General features: G+C 41.4%; 1 protein-coding gene across 1 annotated transcript in view; it reads left to right on the top strand.

Annotated features, from left to right (window-relative positions):
- The first annotated feature begins 352 nt into the window (after window positions 1-352).
- The window catches only part of LOC108703248 (syntaxin-binding protein 4), a 62572-nt gene continuing 44512 nt past the window's right edge, over window positions 353-18412 (top strand). The window contains exon 1 of the mRNA XM_041578772.1: window positions 353-630. Within this exon, the coding sequence (XP_041434706.1) occupies window positions 566-630 (65 nt within the window). The 5' untranslated portion in view covers window positions 353-565. The remainder of the gene's footprint in view (window positions 631-18412) is intronic.

Genomic DNA, 18412 nt, shown 5'->3' with positions numbered 1-18412 from the left:
ATGTAGAATAGAAAAACAAAAATCACACAAGGAAATAGCAGAGCAGTAAGGGAGGGAAAGGGGCAAAAAGACACACACAAAACGAGAATACATAGAAAGGTTCAATGATGGCACTTTATTACAAATGAAGAAAATGACAGAATGAAAAAAGAAGGTAGAAAAGTACGGCCATGTACAAGTAAAATGGGAAGAGATCACTGTTAATGTATAATAACTAAGCCCAGTGAATGGAGAAAGTTAAATAAGGCTGCTTATGTGACCATATCAGGGCGGGGGCTACAGGTAGCCATTCCTATAGGGCCCACCAGTTGCCAAGGAGGAGCGGGAAGACAAAAGAGAGCCATCTGGCCCAGGGAGGGACATAAAGTCATATGGAGAGATGAGATTAGGCCTGACTGTCTGCGGCTGAAATCCTGGGTGATTAGTGAAGAGAGAGCTGCAATGATAGGGCTTTAAGGAGGCACAGACACACAGGGGCATGGAACGGCTCTTCTAATTCACTGTACCAGGGTTTCCCGGGAGCCTCGGAGGAGGGGGACGGAGTCATTGGAGGGTCTCTGATGAAATGTCCTATCTCAAACCTTCTGGGAAGGAGCTGGAGAGATTTGACGGGCTGTCCCTTATCTACTGGTGAGTGGCATCACTGTACACCTACACTTGCCACCCTCTGCCCTCTTGTTTACTCCCCTCTCCGTAACACTGGCATCAATTCTCATTTCAGTGGTGGCACCTCTATGTATGGCACGTACCCACTTGATAGGTTGGACTGTGGACTTCTAGTTACACCGAGAATCTAATGAGAAACCCCTTAGCAAGCGACAAACCAGGAGCGCTCTGCTCATTAAATCTTCCCCTCCCCCTAGGTGCCAGCCATGACTCAGGAAAGGTGGTCCATTAGGTTCAAAAGGGGTCAAAATGCCCTTTTCTGGTTCTCGGGAGCAGCGATGGCTTGTTGATGTGCAACCGTCTTGTAGATGTGTGTTACTTGCTGGTGCCAAGCGGAAGAGTGAATGAATGATGAGATGTGAGGATATTGTGGGTCAGAGGAAAAATTGTATTTTGCCCCCAAAAAAGTCATCATGGCTGCTAACTCATCTCAACCACCGTGAAATCTATTATTAAACTTTCAGCCAGATCTAGTAACCCACAGCAACCATGAAGACCGTGACGACTACACCCACTGATTGGTTGCTATGAGTTACTGGACATGTTGCAAACTTTGCCACTATTAGAACGCTAGCCCCATAGCCTTAATGGGATGCTTCAGCTTTGAAGTAACTTTTAATATGTTACAGAATGTCCAGCAATTGATCTTCATTTTTTTTATATTTTATCATTTCTGAGTTATTTACCTTGCTCCTTTGCCTCTTTCCAGCTTTCAAATGGGGGTCACTGACCCCATCTAAAAAACAAATGCTCTGTAAGGCTACAAATGTATAGTTATTGCTACTTTTTATTACTCACCTTTCTATTCAGACCCTCTCCTATTCATATTCCAGTCTCTTATTCAAATCAATGCATGGTTACTAGGGGAATTTGGATGGCTGAAATTGCAAACTAGAGAGCTGCTGAATAAAAAGCTAAATAACTAAAGAAAACAACAAAAATTTTAAAAAGTTGCAAATTATCTCAGAATATTACTGTCTGCATCGAACTAAAAGTTAAATTTAAAGTGAACAACCCATATGTAGCTATAGTTCCAGGGATACCCTAGACAAAAATAAGAAATTCACCTTTCAATCCTAAACTGATTGGCTGTCAGACTAGAGCTGCTCAATGATACTTTGGGTCCCATAGGAAGGCCAACTTAAAAAAAAAAATAGATTGTGGTGCAACTGATCTTCAATTTTTATTTTGGTGTTATAAATGGGACAAAGTGGGTCATGTAATAATATGTGCAAAGTTGGTTCCAGGTCCAGTATATTTAGCAGAAGATAAGGAAGCAGAGCTGTCCGGCACTCAAACGGATCCACAGGACCAGAGATATTCAGTTAAAAGATATTTTTATTAATAGAAAAATTAAAAATATATTTGCATCTCCATCCACCCAGTATATTTAGCAGCCAAACAGTAAGGGGCCGATTCACTAAGGGTCGAATATCGAGGGTTAATTAACCCTCGATATTCGACTAGGAATTAAAATCCTTCGTCTTCGAATATCGAAGTCGAAGGATTTAGCGCAGATAGTTCGATCGAATGATCGAAGGATAATTCCTTCGATCGAACGATAAAATCATTTGAATCGGACGATTCGAAGGATTTTAATCCAACGATCGAAGGAATATCCTTCGATCAAAAAAAGTTAGCCAAGCCTATGGGGACCTTCCCCATAGGCTAACATTGACTTCGGTAGCTTTTAGATGGCGAACTAGGGGGTCGAAGTTTTTTTTTAAAGAGACAGTACTTCGACTATCGAATGGTCGAATAGTCGAACGATTTTGACTTTGAATCCTTCGATTCGAAGTCGTAGTCGAAGGTCGAAGTAGCCTATTCGATGGTCGAAGTGGCCCAAAAAAAACTTCGAAATTCAACGTTTTTTACCTTCGAATCCTTCACTCGAAGTTAGTGAATCGGCCCCTAAGTAGCATGTACCAGTTTGCCATTTCAAAGAAAACATCTGATTGGTTGCTATGAGTTACTAGACCTGGATCAAACTTTGTAGCTGCTATCACACAGCCTTTACATGTACCATATTTCTAAGCAGTTATTTTCCAGGTGATGCACAAGGAGTCTTCCATTGCTGTATATTTGTCTTGAATCATCTGTGCAGGAGCTGCCATAGTAGTTATTAAGAAACCAATATAAACGAACAGATTTTAATGAGCTACGGTAAAACCCCATGGCAGCTCCTGTGCGATCGATGTATTAGTCATGACTACAGGGCATTGTGCAACATGAACTTTGCAAAGCAAAATTGTATACATTGTGCTGTATACATGGTGCCGACAAAATGCTTTTTGTGGTCACAACATGATCCTTTCTTGACTATATAAAGGATGGCTGTGTACACATAAGGGGTGATTTATTAGTATAAGGGAGGCAAATGAAGCCCAGCTACTATTATAAAACGTAAAGAACACAGCGAAAAGGCACATCGACTGCCGTAGACAGGGAATCCATAGGCCAGGATAATAAAAAGTCAAACTTTATTCAAAAATTGTGGCATAAAAACATATAGCACACAAATGTAGATTGCAGGCAGGGTGAGAGCATGGCTTGACGCGTTTCGTGACTCAAAACTGGTCACTTCCTCAAGAAGCCAATGCGCCTTCTGCCAAAGCCCATATATATGTAGCTTCCCCCCTACTGTTCAGTTAAGGAACTGATGTTAAATGGCCAGTAGTATGCTCATAGGGAGGAGTTATATAATTAAAAGCTACATAAAAAGATACTTAAAAACACAGTCACTACTATCGCTTATAGCAATTATGTTAATGCATATATATAATACAAGGGCCTAACACATTGTGATTATGCTGTATTCATAAGAATAAATAATAATCTAGAAATTCAATGAAATATATAAATAGACATAAATGTATATAATGAAGGCCCTGGATAAACAATGGTTGCTAGTGTGTACTGTTATTTAGTATAGCATGGCATAAAGCAGTATGGAAAGAGATAAAAGAGATGAAAATGGCGTAGATGTGTGTTGTCCAAAAATCAAAAAATCAAAAAATCAAAAAATAATAAATAAAGAATCGAGAAGTGATACCAGTATGTAAATTGTTAGTTAATTAATAAAGAATGAAAACAATTATAATAATTCATAATTAATGAGGACAGCACACCTCCACACATATTCTGAAAACAATCTCAAACAGAATCTCTGAAAGATGAGAGGAGACACCTATAAGGGGGAAAGCTAATGGTAAATTTAATCTACAAAAAGGCTCACTTCCCACTCCCTATTCAGGCCATTGGGCGTGATCGTATCAAGGGTATAAATCCAAAAGGCCTCTCTCTTGAGAAGTAGTTTTTCCATATCTCCCTTTCTGACACCTGGATTTACTAAATCAATGATTTGAAATGAAATACATAAATTACCATCGTGTTTCTCCAATAAGTGCTTTGCAACTGCTGAATTCCTATCGTTTTTGGAAACACATCGAACGTGCTCAGAAATTCGCTTCCTAACCGGTCTGATGGTCTTGCCAACATATTGTGCACCACATCTACAAGTGATCAAGTAAATTACAAATTTGGTGCCACAATTGGCAAAGAAATTGATTTTGTAAGGCCGAGTACCCGTCCTGGAGATGAATTCCTTGGAAGGTTTCATAATGCCGCATGAATTACATCTTGATCTCCCGCACCTGTAGCATCCTTTGACACTTAGCCAATTGGAGTTGGTGATATCCTTTGTCTCTACAAATAGACTGGGTGATAATTGAGAACCTAGGCTATTACCTTTTCTAAAAATGAAACCTGGTTGAGCAGGTAAGACTTTCTTCAGTACAGGATCTTGCTTCAAAACATCTACGCCATTTTCATCTCTTTTATCTCTTTCCATACTGCTTTATGCCATGCTATACTAAATAACAGTACACACTAGCAACCATTGTTTATCCAGGGCCTTCATTATATACATTTATGTCTATTTATATATTTCATTGAATTTCTACATTATTATTTATTCTTATGAATACAGCATAATCACAATGTGTTAGGCCCTTGTATTATATATATGCATTAACATAATTGCTATAAGCGATAGTAGTGACTGTGTTTTTAAGTATCTTTTTATGTAGCTTTTAATTATATAACTCCTCCCTATGAGCATACTACTGGCCATTTAACATCAGTTCCTTAACTGAACAGTAGGGGGGAAGCTACATATATATGGGCTTTGGCAGAAGGCGCATTGGCTTCTTGAGGAAGTGACCAGTTTTGAGTCACGAAACGCGTCAAGCCATGCTCTCACCCTGCCTGCAATTTACATTTGTGTGCTATATGTTTTTATGCCACAATTTTTGAATAAAGTTTGACTTTTTATTATCCTGGCCTATGGATTCCCTGTCTACGGCAGTCGATGTGCCTTTTCGCTGTGTTCTTTCAAATACCACGTGACTGGAGTGGAATGGCTGCCTGAGAGACGTGATAGGGTTACCACTTCGACCTCCCTAAGATCGTTCCTGTTGGCGCATCTTGCTTACCTATTATAAAACGTAGTAGGTTTCACAACTAGGACAAGTTATTACAGTGGGTGACTTTGATTAGCCAGACACTGACTGGAGTAGTGGGGTTGCCAAGTCAAAAAAAAAGCTAGCAGGTTTTCTTAATACAGGTATTGAACCTATTATCCGGAATCATCGGGACCTGGGGCTTTCCGGATAACGGGTCTTTCTGTAATTTGGATCTTCACACCTTAAGACTACTAGAAAATCATATAAACATTAAATAAACCCAATAGGCTGGTTTTGCTTCCAATAAGGGTTAATTATATCTTAGTTGGGATCAAGTACAAGCGACTGTTTTCTTACTACAGAGGAAAAAGGAAATCATTTTAAAATTTTGGATTATTTTATTATAATGGATAATTCGGAACTTTCTGGATAACGGGTTTCCGGATAACAGATCCCATACCTGTATACTGAATGTCAGTTCGGAAAAAAAAGGAATTTTTCCCCCTCTGAGGCAAATTGGAGAGGGTTCGGGAGGGTTTTTTGCCTTCCCTTGGATCAACTAGCAATTTGGCAGGTTATATACAGACTTAAAAGGTTGAACTTGATGGACTTGTGTCTTTTTTCAACCTAACTTACTAGGTTAATATGTATTTACATGGGTGAGTATTTAGTGAACATGGTGTCATTTGAGACCGTGCTGCAGAGATAACTCTATAAGGGAGTAACTAAAACTCTACATTTTAGACGGGCAGTGTAAGGGCATCTCTGCAACATATTAACTGGGGAAAAGATCTTCACAGAGTTAATGAAATGTAAGAAATGGAATGGTTGACCTCTAAGTAACTTTTGGTTTGTTAAAGAATGGCTAATTCTAAGCAACTTTTCAATTGGTCTTCATTTTCTTCTTCATTATTGTTTTCAAATGATTTGCCTTCTTCCCAACTTCCCGTAACATTACAAATTTATCGCTGCTACTTTCAGGGGTGATCCTGGCTCACCCGCCGCCTGAGGCAGCAGCAGTTGCTGCTGCCCCCCCTCCCCCGGAAATTCGCTCTTAAAGTACCAGGAGCAGCATTTTTGCTGCCCCTGGTACCTAGTGGGGCGCTGAGGCGACAGTCTCAACTTGCCGCATTGGTGAAGCACCCCTGGCTACTTTTTATTACTCATCTTTCTATTCAGACCCTCCTGTATTCATATTCCAGTCCCTTATTCAAATGAATGCATGGTTGATATGTTAGGTTAGACCCTAGCAACCAGATGGCTGAAATTGCAAACTGGAGAGCTGCTGAATAAAAAGCTAAATAACTAAAAAAACACAAATAATAAAATAATTAAAACCCAGTTGCAAAGTGACTCAGAATATCGTTCTCTACATCATATCAAATGATAATTCAAAGGTGAACAAACCCTTAAAGCTACATGAACACGTCATTTACTGTAATTACTATATTTTTTTATCCGTCATGCAGGGTTGGCCTGAGGGGCCTGGGGCCCACCAGGACTACTGTCCAGGGCCTCAGGTGTGAACAGTACAGGGCTTTAGGGGTGTGAACAATAGAGGTGTTACAAGTGTGAACAATGCAGGGGTGGGGACGCTCCACCAATGAGGAGAGTTGAGTTACTCGCCTTAGGCGGCAGCACCCCCCTGGTTGCCAGGGGTGGCAAAAATGCCTGCTGGGGACATTGACAGGAAACTCCTTCAATGTGAAGCCAAATGGCTCAACAGTAAAGCCCCTAATGGCTTGAATGAAGGCTTCACCTTCATTCTTATAATTTAGCTTTTACCAATATACTTAATCATTAGCGGAAAACGCACCCTTTGGGGGTTCTAATAAATTTATGTGGATCCGATGCCCACTTAATGGATCTGAAAATGAAGCTAGAGTAATTTGTTTTCTATCTTGTCTCACCATTATAGAGCTAAGGTGAAGAATACCCCTCTATAAGTGAGTTACATACATCACCAGACAAAACATTCTATCTTCTAATTTAAAAATTTTGAGTAGTGATGGGCAAATTTGGGGCGTTTCGCCGGAAAATTCACGACTTTCCCACGAAATTTGCAAAACAGCATAAAATTCACGAAACGGCGCCGGCGTCTTGTTTTTGACACCGGCATCCACTTTTTGGACGCCGGCGCACATTCGCCGGGCGAAAATAACTTCTGATTACTTTTGGCATGCTGCTGACCGAACTGGTTTGCTTTGAAGTAAATTGGAAACTTATCTCTATTTGTTTCCATCTACTTATCTCTTCAACCAATTTAATATATTTATACATTTGTAACAAACCTGCGGAACAGCAACATACAAAACTAGCTGGCTCAATATCTGTATTGCTAGATATTATATTACGTTATAAGATAATTTATATTACTATATTCAAAAAACAACTATTTCTGATGTAACCTTAACAGGACAAATATCTGAATGAAAGGGATAAAACAGGAGGTTGATTTAGACAAGCTGTTTGTTGGCAGTGTCTTGAGATCTACTGATCACCAGCTAAAGGTCTCCCGATCCATCTTTTGGGCACCCCTGCACTAAATTATAGTGTACTGGGGATTTTTGTGGAAAACAAGCTGTGTAACTCCAGGCCTTGTCCCTCAGTGGGTGCTAAAGTAAATAAAGTACTGTATTGCGTAAAAAGGGCATCAAAGGGATGGTTCACCATTCAGTTCACTTTTAGTCTGTTATAAAATGGCTAATTCTAGGCAACTTTTCAGTTGGTCTTCATGTTTGTAAAGTATTTTAGTTGCCTCCTTCTTCTGATTTTTTTCCAGCTTTCAAATTGGTTGTCACTGACCCCATCTAAAAACTACAGATGTATTGTTGTTGCTTCTTTTTATCATTCGTCTTTTTGTTCTGAAGAAAAGTTAAATAACTCCAAAATCATAAATATTAAAAAAAAGTAAACCGATTGCAAATTGTCACAAAATATCACTCTCTACATCATAGTAAACGTTTCCTCAAAGGAGAACAACCCTTTAACAGAGGGATGAAAAGATTGTTTTGTTTGTAAGGCTTTTGTAATCTTACGATCTTCAGTCAGTGGATTTTGGTATATATAGTTTATATATTTTAGTGTATAAATAGGTCTGCATAAGTATGTGTATATATGTGCACTGGGCTTTATTTGGAGGGTTGGACTCACCTGCTACCTCTTATTAATACAGCACTGCCAAAGACAAGGCAGCACTGGATTCATTGGTGGATATAAGTCCCTGAGCTCTTTTTTGATTAATTTTGTGATTAGGAGATGTGTTTTGTGATCACAAAGTCTAGCGCATGAATATTCAGTGTTGGACTGGGACACCAGGGGCCCACCCAAAAACCTTAGACCCAGAGGCCCACCAAGAAAATTTAGGCCAGGGGCCCATTCTCAGTACTATTATTCTTCCTCTCCTCACTCAACCTCTATTCTCCTAGTCTCTTTAGTTATACATCCTTTAACCTATTATTCCATTTATTTAGCCTCTTTATTCTCATAGAAATAGGGAATGATCATGAAATAGGCCAAATTTTTAGCAGCATGAGGGGCCACTAACACCTGGGCCCACCGGGAGTTTTCCTGGTGTCCCGGTGGGCCAGTCCGACACTGTGAATATTGGTTTTATGTGTTACAAAAGGTACAAATGGTGCCCAAGTAGTGTATGCACAGGATGGGTATGTGTGTGTTAGTGTGCAATTGGTTCCCATGTGGTGAGCCATATACTTCTCTTGCCCTGCACTGATGTTCTAACAAGATTCCCTAACCCCTGACTTGCCAATTAACTTCAGATTGTTTAAGCTTTGTGAGACAACATGTTTTGTCTGGATCCCCCCTTCCCATGCCAGTAATCAGCACCAATCCGATTAGCAGCTAAAGATTTGGTCTCTTGAAGTTCAACTCAAGTCCTTCTCTAGGTAAAACGGTCTCCTCGGGTTCATCTGCTGAGGGCACAGCGCTGCCTTGGAATTGAACTTTGCCTAAGGGACTCATCCTGAGCTACACATAATGTTCTTGTATTAGTCCCCAGGCAGGGCCAGGCCAAGGTAATTTGGCACCCTAGGTAAGGGCTTCAATCAGTGGCCCCCACCCGGTCATGCATTACCATTTCCAACCTTACCATTCATATTGCCCCCTGTACCTGAGCCAGCAGCCATCATGCTGCCCCCATTTGTACCTGTGCCAATGGCAGTCAATCAATCAGATTGCCCCCAAGTCCCCAATCTGTACCTGTGCCAGCATAACCCAAAATATCCATCATATTGTTACCCCCAATCTGTATCTGTGCCAGCAGCAGCACCTAAAAATCCACAATATTTCCCCCAAATATGTACTTGTGCCAGCAGGAGCCAAAATATCCACAATATTGCCTCCAAATATTTACTTGTTCAAGCAGGAGCCAAAAATCCATCATATTGCCCACAAATATATGTGTACTGTGCCAACAGCGCCATATTGCCCCATGTACCTGAGCCAGCAGCAGCCAATCCCTCATATTGCCCCCAATCTGTACCTGTGCTAGCAGCAGCCAAAAAATCCAAAATAATGCCCCCAAATATGTACCTTTGCCAGCAGGAGCCAAGAGGGAGGTGGGGAGTGCTTCTGCCCTCAGTACGAATAATCGGCAAGAGGGAGTTGGAACAGGCAATTTATAAAGTTTAAAAACTATTAAAGGCTAAGTATACCAGAGTTCTAAAAAAAAATTCCCCTTAAAAGTGCGCCCCCCCCATGATTGCACCCTACCTACACTGCCTGCCCCTAGTTCCGGCCCTGTCCCTAGGAACACATGGTGCTGTAATGTGCCCAACCCACTGATTTAAAAATTGTACAGCTGATGGTGGATTCAGTTCAGGATTTGGCCAGGATTCCGCTTTTTTCAGCAGGATTCGGCCGAATCCTTCTGCCTGGCCAAACCGAATCCTAATTTACATATTCAAATTAGGGACGGGGAGGGAAATCGTATGACTTTTTGTCACAAGACATGGAAGTAAAAATGTTTTCCTAGACCCACCCCTCCATAGCTTCGGATTCATAGCCCTGTTAGTAAGTGTTTTTAAGTGAGCCTGTATAGCCTTCTCTCTTGCCCTCCTTAAGAAAATTTGTCAGTTTTTACTGTAGGCAGATAGTATTATAACTAGTATTACTAGAAGGAGAATAAAATCTCCTCAATAAGGATTTGGTTAGCAGTCAGATGCAGGGTTGGCATGGAATTGGCACTGTATTTATCCTGCAGTGTGTTCTGGGGTATTATACATGGAATTGGTACTGTATTTATCTGACATGTGTTCTGGGGTATTATACATGGAATTGGCACTGTATTTATCTGCCATGTGTTCTGGGGTATTATACATGGAATTGGCACTGTATTTATCTGCCATGTGTTCTGGGGTATTATACATGGAATTGGCCCTGTATTTATCTGCCATGTGTTCTGGGGTATTATACATGGAATTGGCACTGTATTTATCTGCCATGTGTTCTGGGGTATTATACATGGAATTGGCACTGTATTTATCTGCCATGTGTTCTGGGGTATTATACATGGAATTGGCACTGTATTTATCCTGCAGTGTGTTCTGGGGTATTATACATGGAATTGGCACTGTATTTATCCTGCCGTGTGTTCTGGGGTATTATACATGGAATTGGCACTGTATTTATCTGCCATCCAGAGTATGTCTCCTCCTCACGTATTAACAAGCGAGTGTGCACATGTGAGGATGGGTGCATTTGCTGAAGATGTGTGAGTGCACACGCACTGAGGCATGCTCGCACCCAGACTTTAGGAAATGCTACTGCGCAGGGGCGTAACTACCGGGGGAGCAGGGGGTGCAAATGGGCCAGGGCCCGCACCCCTGCAGGGCCCCCCCCGGAAGATCGTGTGTGTTGCAGCCGGCTGGAGTCGGCTGCAGGCGCAGAGAAAAATTGCGCAGACGAGGGTGGGGGCGGGCCCGTCTGCACGGCCCGCACCAGGGCCCGTCCCCACCAAGTTACGTTACTGCGGGTGGGGGACCCAAGGATTCGAACTGGGGAAGGGCGGCAGAAGAGGTACTGGCTTAGCACCCCTCCACTAGGGTTTCCACCTCACCCCTTTAAAACCGATCACATATGGAATCCACAGAATTGCTAATTAGCCATACAGGCTGTGGATTTCATATGTGATCGGTATAAATCCTAGCCTCCACCTTTGTGTCCTTGGCATGTTGCTTTTCTGCCTACCCCTAGTTCCAGCCCTGCTGCCATCTTTCTTTGTATTGCCTTAGCTTACAGTTTCAGCCTTGTCTGTGGGTGAGCATTGAATTTTTCTCCCATGGTTTGCATTGCCTGTCAACAGAGAAGCAGGCGAAACAATGGCATGCTTAGAAACACCACAAACCCAAATCAGCTGTATGAAAGCTCCCACAATAGTGATGCCGCTCTCATGGGCACAACATAAAAGCTGTGTATATATTTATATTTATCAGACCTCCAGGGCACAGAGGTGGCACGTGAGTTAGACATTTAATGCCGTATAGACACACAGGCACATCAGATAATGTCCTGTAACATTCAGGCCATCCAGTGCCCATAGCGCAGACACATGCCAGTTGCAATCTCTGTCACACTGATAACTGGATTCCCCATAGCAATGGCTCTAACTAAGCATCTCTGCCACATACATCTCCTTCTGTGTGTTTTCTCCCATGGTTCCCTTTGCCCGAATGACTGAAACCCTGCACATCTAGGAGCCCATTCCACTTAAAGACCCATGCATTCTACATCCATCTTAATAGAAAATCAATAGTAAAATAAGGTTTTAGCTGTCCTTTATCTGCTTTGATTTATAAAGAGGGACTTAGGGTTTATAGTTTTTCCTGAATGTTTATTGTTTAATAAAGGTCAAGCAACCTCTCCATGGAGGTCCAGTGTGTTCTACAAGGGATGAGCAAAGTAGGTCACTAGGCCCCACAATAGAGTAGGATTCAGGCGTCCCCCTGTCTGAACAGAGACATATCAAAGAGTGGATGAGCCATTTTGACAGCTGTATCTGAGCTAATGATGGGCCCTCACTTGGTCATGCAGTGACAATGAGAGATGCCCAAACCTTTACTTTTAAGATCCCTGTTCATCAGCCAGGCAAAATGAAATGTAAAGGGAAACTGAGGAGTCACAGAATTCATCACAGAACATATATACATATGCATGTGCCGATTTTAACTGTGACCCTGAAATAAAATTCTCCTATTCACTATAGTTTTTAAATACAGGTATGGGACCTCTTATCTAGAATGCTCAGGACCTGGAGTTTTCCAGACAATGGATTTTTCTGTAATTTGAATCTCTATAGGAAAAGATTGGGTTGGTACAAGGCTTGGTTAATCCTTTGCCTCCTAGAGTCAACAGCTAGACTTGCTAATGTAGCTGCATTAAATGCATAGATTTATCTGCTGTTGATTTCCTTCAATATCAGTATTTATTCATTTGAGCGGTAGCTGAGATATTGTCTATATTAAAGTGGTCATATTTTGGACATAATGCGTGGCCTTGGGTTCCTGGATGGCTACCTTGAACGATTGTGCCAGAACACTGTCTTGGGATTCTATGGGATCAGAGACATTTGTCGGGGGGGGGGGGAGAAGATTTCAAATGTCAAAGCCCCTTCTTAGTAGGTGGGTGGGGCATCAGCAGACATAGAAGTGAAGGGGTCCCAACCTCTTCTCACTACCATTCAGGTCTGATGAAACAAGCTGGTTAGTCTGTACTTGCCATTGTGTGATCAAGTTTGGACAATATCTGACCATTTAGTCCATAGTCTATAGTCAACTGTTGCCACTGCACAATCCTGGATATATGGGAAGAAGACATTGGCCCTGGCCTAGGATGGCAGGATTTTAGGAGCAACATAACATAGAGGAACATAAGACTAGCCAAGAGCCTCTGCATCAAATGGGTCTTAAAAAACAGGGGTTCTAGTCTAAGGTTTCTTAGTTTGAATGAATAATGATTATATCCACTGCATTTCTCCCTCTGCTTGTGGTGCAGGGGTAGGACCTTCATAAATCCTCCATATAAGTAGTCAATGTATGGCTAGAAGACTTCAATTTTACAGATAGCAGGGATCCTTCCTAATCTTGCCCTTTGCACTTAACACTACTACTTCTGTTGGCATGTGCCATGCCCATAACACTTGAGCATGGATTTACAATTTTTGCTCTTGGTGTGGCTTTAACTGGTGATCTGTGGCAGTGCAGCTTTCTCTTCTCATCAGTAGTCTAGGGAGGGAGCAATTAGCCATTCCCTTTGTTTATTTTCTTTACTTCTCTGTCCCTAATTTTTCACTGCATTCCCTGCTGGTTCTGAAACAATGAGGCAGAAGCCAACCTGCCCCTAACCCAGACTCTGATTTCCATATGGGTGTTCTTCTGGTTACTGAGGTTCTTCTTGGTTTTTGTCAATTTTCTTAAAGGAGAAGGAAAGCTACAGAGGCAGATTTTTGTCAATAGATTAGCCACAATAGCGCAAGCTAGAACACTATATTTATTCTGTAGAATGCTTTACCATACCAGAGTAAACAGCTCTAGAAGTTCTATCTGACTTTTTAGGATAACAGCTGCCATATTAGCTTGGTGTGATATCATCTCCTGCTTGAGTCTCTCCCCGCTCACTCATAGCTCTGGGCTCAGATTACAGCAGGGAGTGGAGGGGGGGGGGGTAAAGGGAGGGAGAGAGAGGAGCAAACTGAGCATGCTCAAGCCCAAGCCCTGGAGGTTTAAGCTGAAAACAGGAAGTCTGATACAGAAGCCCATGAGTACACAATAGAAGGAAAAAAATGTGGTGTTTCTTTTGACAGAGGACTCAGAGCAGCATTACTTTGAGGTTTACTGGTGTATTTATATAGACCTTTCTGAGAAAGCTTACTTAATTTTAACATTTCCTTCTTCTTTAAACTTGATTTAAGCTACCCAGTTTCTAATCAGTTGCTACCTGTTAATTGACCTTGCTACTCATTAGCCAGACCTGACCTTGATCTGTATTCTCCAGCACTTGTTTTTTCCTTGTTCTGTCTTTTAGTTCTTGATTCTCTTCTGAAGTCTCAGCATTTGTGCTCTGGAAACCTTGGAGTTTAAAAAAGTTTTTGGAGGCAGCCATCTTGCTGAAAGCATGGTCTTAAGCTAAAGGGGGAAGTTGAAGGCAGCAAGGAGTACCATGCCTGGATTCATGTTCTTGGATCTGGGCTGCCATCTCATGATTGATCGGGCCAAAGGTTTTAGCAATCTATTTCCAGACATGGAGTAGGTAGGACATTATAGTGCAGATCAGGCAGTATCCTGGATCAGGAAGGAAGAGGGTTTCTTGACTTCCTGATGACTTTTTAATAGGCTCTGCAGAAACCATAAGGATAACTGTCAGTGGCATTGATGTTGACCCTTATCAACGTTCATGGCACCTGATCCAATCTTATCTGATTTCTCCAACCGGGTAACCCATGCGAAACTTTTGGAAGAAAATCAAAGACATGTTCTATAAGAGTAAACAGACTTAGGAGTGTTGCTTATCCGGTAGCTTGGTATAAATTGTACTGTCATAAAAAGCTTCACGTGGTGGAGTGAATACTGTATAAAGAGAGTAACATACACACTGTAGTGAATGATAAGGTTATTGTATGGTTTTGTGACCATATGAAAGCACAAGGCTGCAGTTATACAGGGAACTCTGAGTATCACTCATGTATTATAAGGGATAATGTAACCCTACTGTAAATGATAAGGATATTAGAAGTCACTGAGGGGTTGTTCTGTGACCATATAAAGGCACAAGGCTGCAGGCTGAGTTATACAGGGAACTCTGAGTATCACTCATGTATTATATGGGATAATGTACCCCCTACTGTAAATGATAAGGATATTAGAAGTCACTGAGGGGTTGTTCTATGACCATATAAAGGCACAAGGCTGCAGGCTGAGTTATACAGGGAACTCTGAGTGTCACTCATGTATTATAAGGGATAATGTACCCCCTACTGTAAATGATAAGGATATTAGAAGTCACTGAGGGGTTGTTCTGTGACCATATAAAGGCACAAGGCTGCAGGCTGAGTTATACAGGGAACTCTGAGTATCACTCATGTATTATAAGGGATAATGTACCCCCTACTGTAAATGATAAGGATATTAGAAGTCACTGAGGGGTTGTTCTGTGACCATATAAAGGCACAAGGCTACAGGCTGAGTTATACAGGGAACTCTGAGTATCACTCATGTATTATAAGGGATAATGTACCCCCTACTGTAAATGATAAGGATATTAGAAGTCACTGAGGGGTTGTTCTGTGACCATATAAAGACACAAGGCTGCAGGCTGAGTTATACAGGGAACTCTGAGTATCACTCATGTATTATAAGGCATAATGTACCCCCTACTGTAAATGATAAGGATATTAGAAGTCACTGAGGGGTTGTTCTGTGACCATATAAAGGCACAAGGCTGCAGGCTGAGTTATACAGGGAACTCTGAGTATCACTCATGTATTATAAGGGATAATGTACCCCCTACTGTAAATGATCAGGATATTAGAAGTCACTGAGGGGTTGTTCTGTGACCATATAAAGGCACAAGGCTGCAGGCTGAGTTATACAGGGAACTTTGGGTATCATCCATATATTATAAAGCATAATGTACCCCTACTAGGCTATTAGAAGTCATTGAGGGGTTTTGTGTTGTATATCCAGCAGCAATGAAAACAGTGGGTGTTAGATTGAATTATGAACCACTGTAGTCTGAATGCTGTGTTATAAAGATAGCTGGAATCTCTGCCATAAAGCAGGACATCATTGCTGTGTGAGAAGGAAGAATCAAGCATAAAAGTGACTTTAACTATGTAACCCTATTGCTTTACCATAATGTCAATGTCCCTTGCCTAAATTACAGACAGACACAGCTGGGGGGTGTTAATGGTGTGGGCTGAACAGTGGGGAATGGTGTAAGACCCCATCAAGTAGAGCCCAAACAAGTAAGTATTTGTAAACAGGGATAAAAGAGCAAAATATCAACACTGTCTGGGAGTTGTAGTTTACCAACAGGAGGTTGGACAGCTCAGCCCTACCTATTTAATCACATCTCCATTCCCACCTAAAATTGCATTGCACCCACAACCACTGTGGCTTGTAAAGGGGGTTTAATTCTGCTCTGCTGGAGATATTGAGTCTGTACAGATAGACTTATCACATAGATGAACAAGGTGAGAGGGGACGATATTTTGCAGCAAAAGGGAAGGTGAGACCCAATAATCTTGTCTTTGTTCTAGTGGCTGCTGAAGGGCTCATTGCCACCCATAGGGGCTGCTGCATCACCAGGGGTCTGAAACAATGTAGCAGAAGCCAACTAATGAACAGACCCCCGAAAAAGCATGCAAGGAATTGTGGGAATTGGAATCTTTGCAGGAGCAGAGCTTGCTTCTGCTACATTATTGCAAGAGTCGAGCAGTGAATGCTTTAATTGCATTCGCCCATAACTTTCAAAACACTGAAAATGTGAAATGAACTTATACTGGAAAGTTGCTTACAATGACACTTATACACATATTTAGGGGCAGATTTATCAAGGGTCGAATTTTTTAAAACTCCCATAACTCCCATGAACTCGAAATTCGATCAACTGAAATTTATTTAAAAAAAAATAGAATTTCGTAAACTCAGGTAAATAGGATTGACCCGAAAAAACTCGAATCGAATTCAAATCAAATTTTATTCGAGATTTTAAAAACTTGATTCAGGTTTTTTTCTCTGAGAAAAAAACGTTTTTTAAATATATTAATAGTAAAAAGATGTAGGTTGAGAGTGTTGCTCCATTAAATAACAGAAAAGCCAAATGTGCTAAATCAGTTCTTTTACTCAGTGTATACAATAGAGGAGTCTGAGTTCCCAGGCTCACTTTATAACTGCACTAATGGCTCAGCTCAATCTAGTCAGTGGCTGACTCAGGATATGATTAATAAAGCTTTAATAAAAATTAATGTAAACAAGGCTCCAGGGCCTGATGGCATACACCCCCTGGGTTCTAAGAGAGCTTAGTTCATTTTTAGACCAGCCCCTATTTCTGATTTTCTCAGATTCACTTTCATCTGGTATGGTACCTATGGATTGGAGAAAAGCTGATGTTATTCCAATATTTAAAAAGGGATTATGATCTCAGCCTGTCAATTATAGGCCAGTAAACTTGACATCTGTGGTGGGCAAATTATTTGAAGGCTTGTTAAGGGATCACATTCAAAATTTTGTCCTAGTCAATGGTATTATGAGCAAAATTAGCATGGCTTTATGAAGGATAGGTCATGTCAGACAAATGTGATTGCTTTTTATGATGAGGTAAGTAAGAGTCTGGACAGTGGGGGGGGGGGCAGTAGATGTGATCTATTTGGATTTTGCCAAAGCGTTTGATACTGTGCCCCACAAACGACTGCTTTCTAAACTAAGGTCTGTTGGGCTTAATGAAGTCGTTTGCACGTGGATAGGAAACTGGCTACAGGATCGGGTACAGAGGGTGGTTGTTAATGGGACATTCTCTACTTGGAGTAAGGTTTGAAATGGGGTCCCCCAGGGCTCGGTATTGGGTCCACTTTTATTTAACTTGTTCATTAATGACTTAGGGGAGGGTGTTGTAAGTAATGTATCGGTGTTTGCAGATGACACAAAACTATCAGCTCAATTAATTCCATCCAGGATGTGGCACTTGCAACAGGATCTTGACAAACTGGCAATCTGGGCAGCTAAGTGGCAAATGAGATTCAATGTTGATAAATGTAAAGTCCTGCACCTGGGATGTAACAATATCCACTTATACCCTTAATGGGACTGCACTAGGCAAATCCATTATGGAAAAGGACCTTGGAGTCCTTGTAGATGATAAACTTGTCTGTAGCAAGTAATGCCATTCAGCAGCATCAAGGGCAAATAAGGTCTTGAGCTGTATTAAAAGGGGCATAGAGTCACGGGAGGAGAGGGTCATTCTTCCACTGTATAGAGCACTTGTAAGGCCCCATCTAGAATATGTCGTACAGTTTTGGTCTCCATCACTCAAACAGGACATTATTGTATTAGAGAGGGTACAGAGAAGGGCAACTAAGCTGGTAAAGGGAAAATCTTAGCTATGAGGAAAGACTGGCAAAGTTGGGGATGTTCCCGCTGGAGAAGAGGTGCTTAAGGGGAGATATGATAACTATGTATAAATATATAAGGGGATCATATAATAATCTCTCTAATGCTTTATTTACCAGTAGGTCTTTCCAGCTGACACGAGGTCAACCATTCCGATTAGAA

This window comes from Xenopus laevis, chromosome 9_10S (assembly GCF_017654675.1).
Source record: "Xenopus laevis strain J_2021 chromosome 9_10S, Xenopus_laevis_v10.1, whole genome shotgun sequence".
In the NCBI taxonomy this organism is placed as follows: Eukaryota; Metazoa; Chordata; class Amphibia; order Anura; family Pipidae; genus Xenopus; species Xenopus laevis.
The sequence above is the reverse complement of the archived record's forward strand: the minus strand, read 5'-3'. Positions and strand labels throughout refer to the sequence as shown.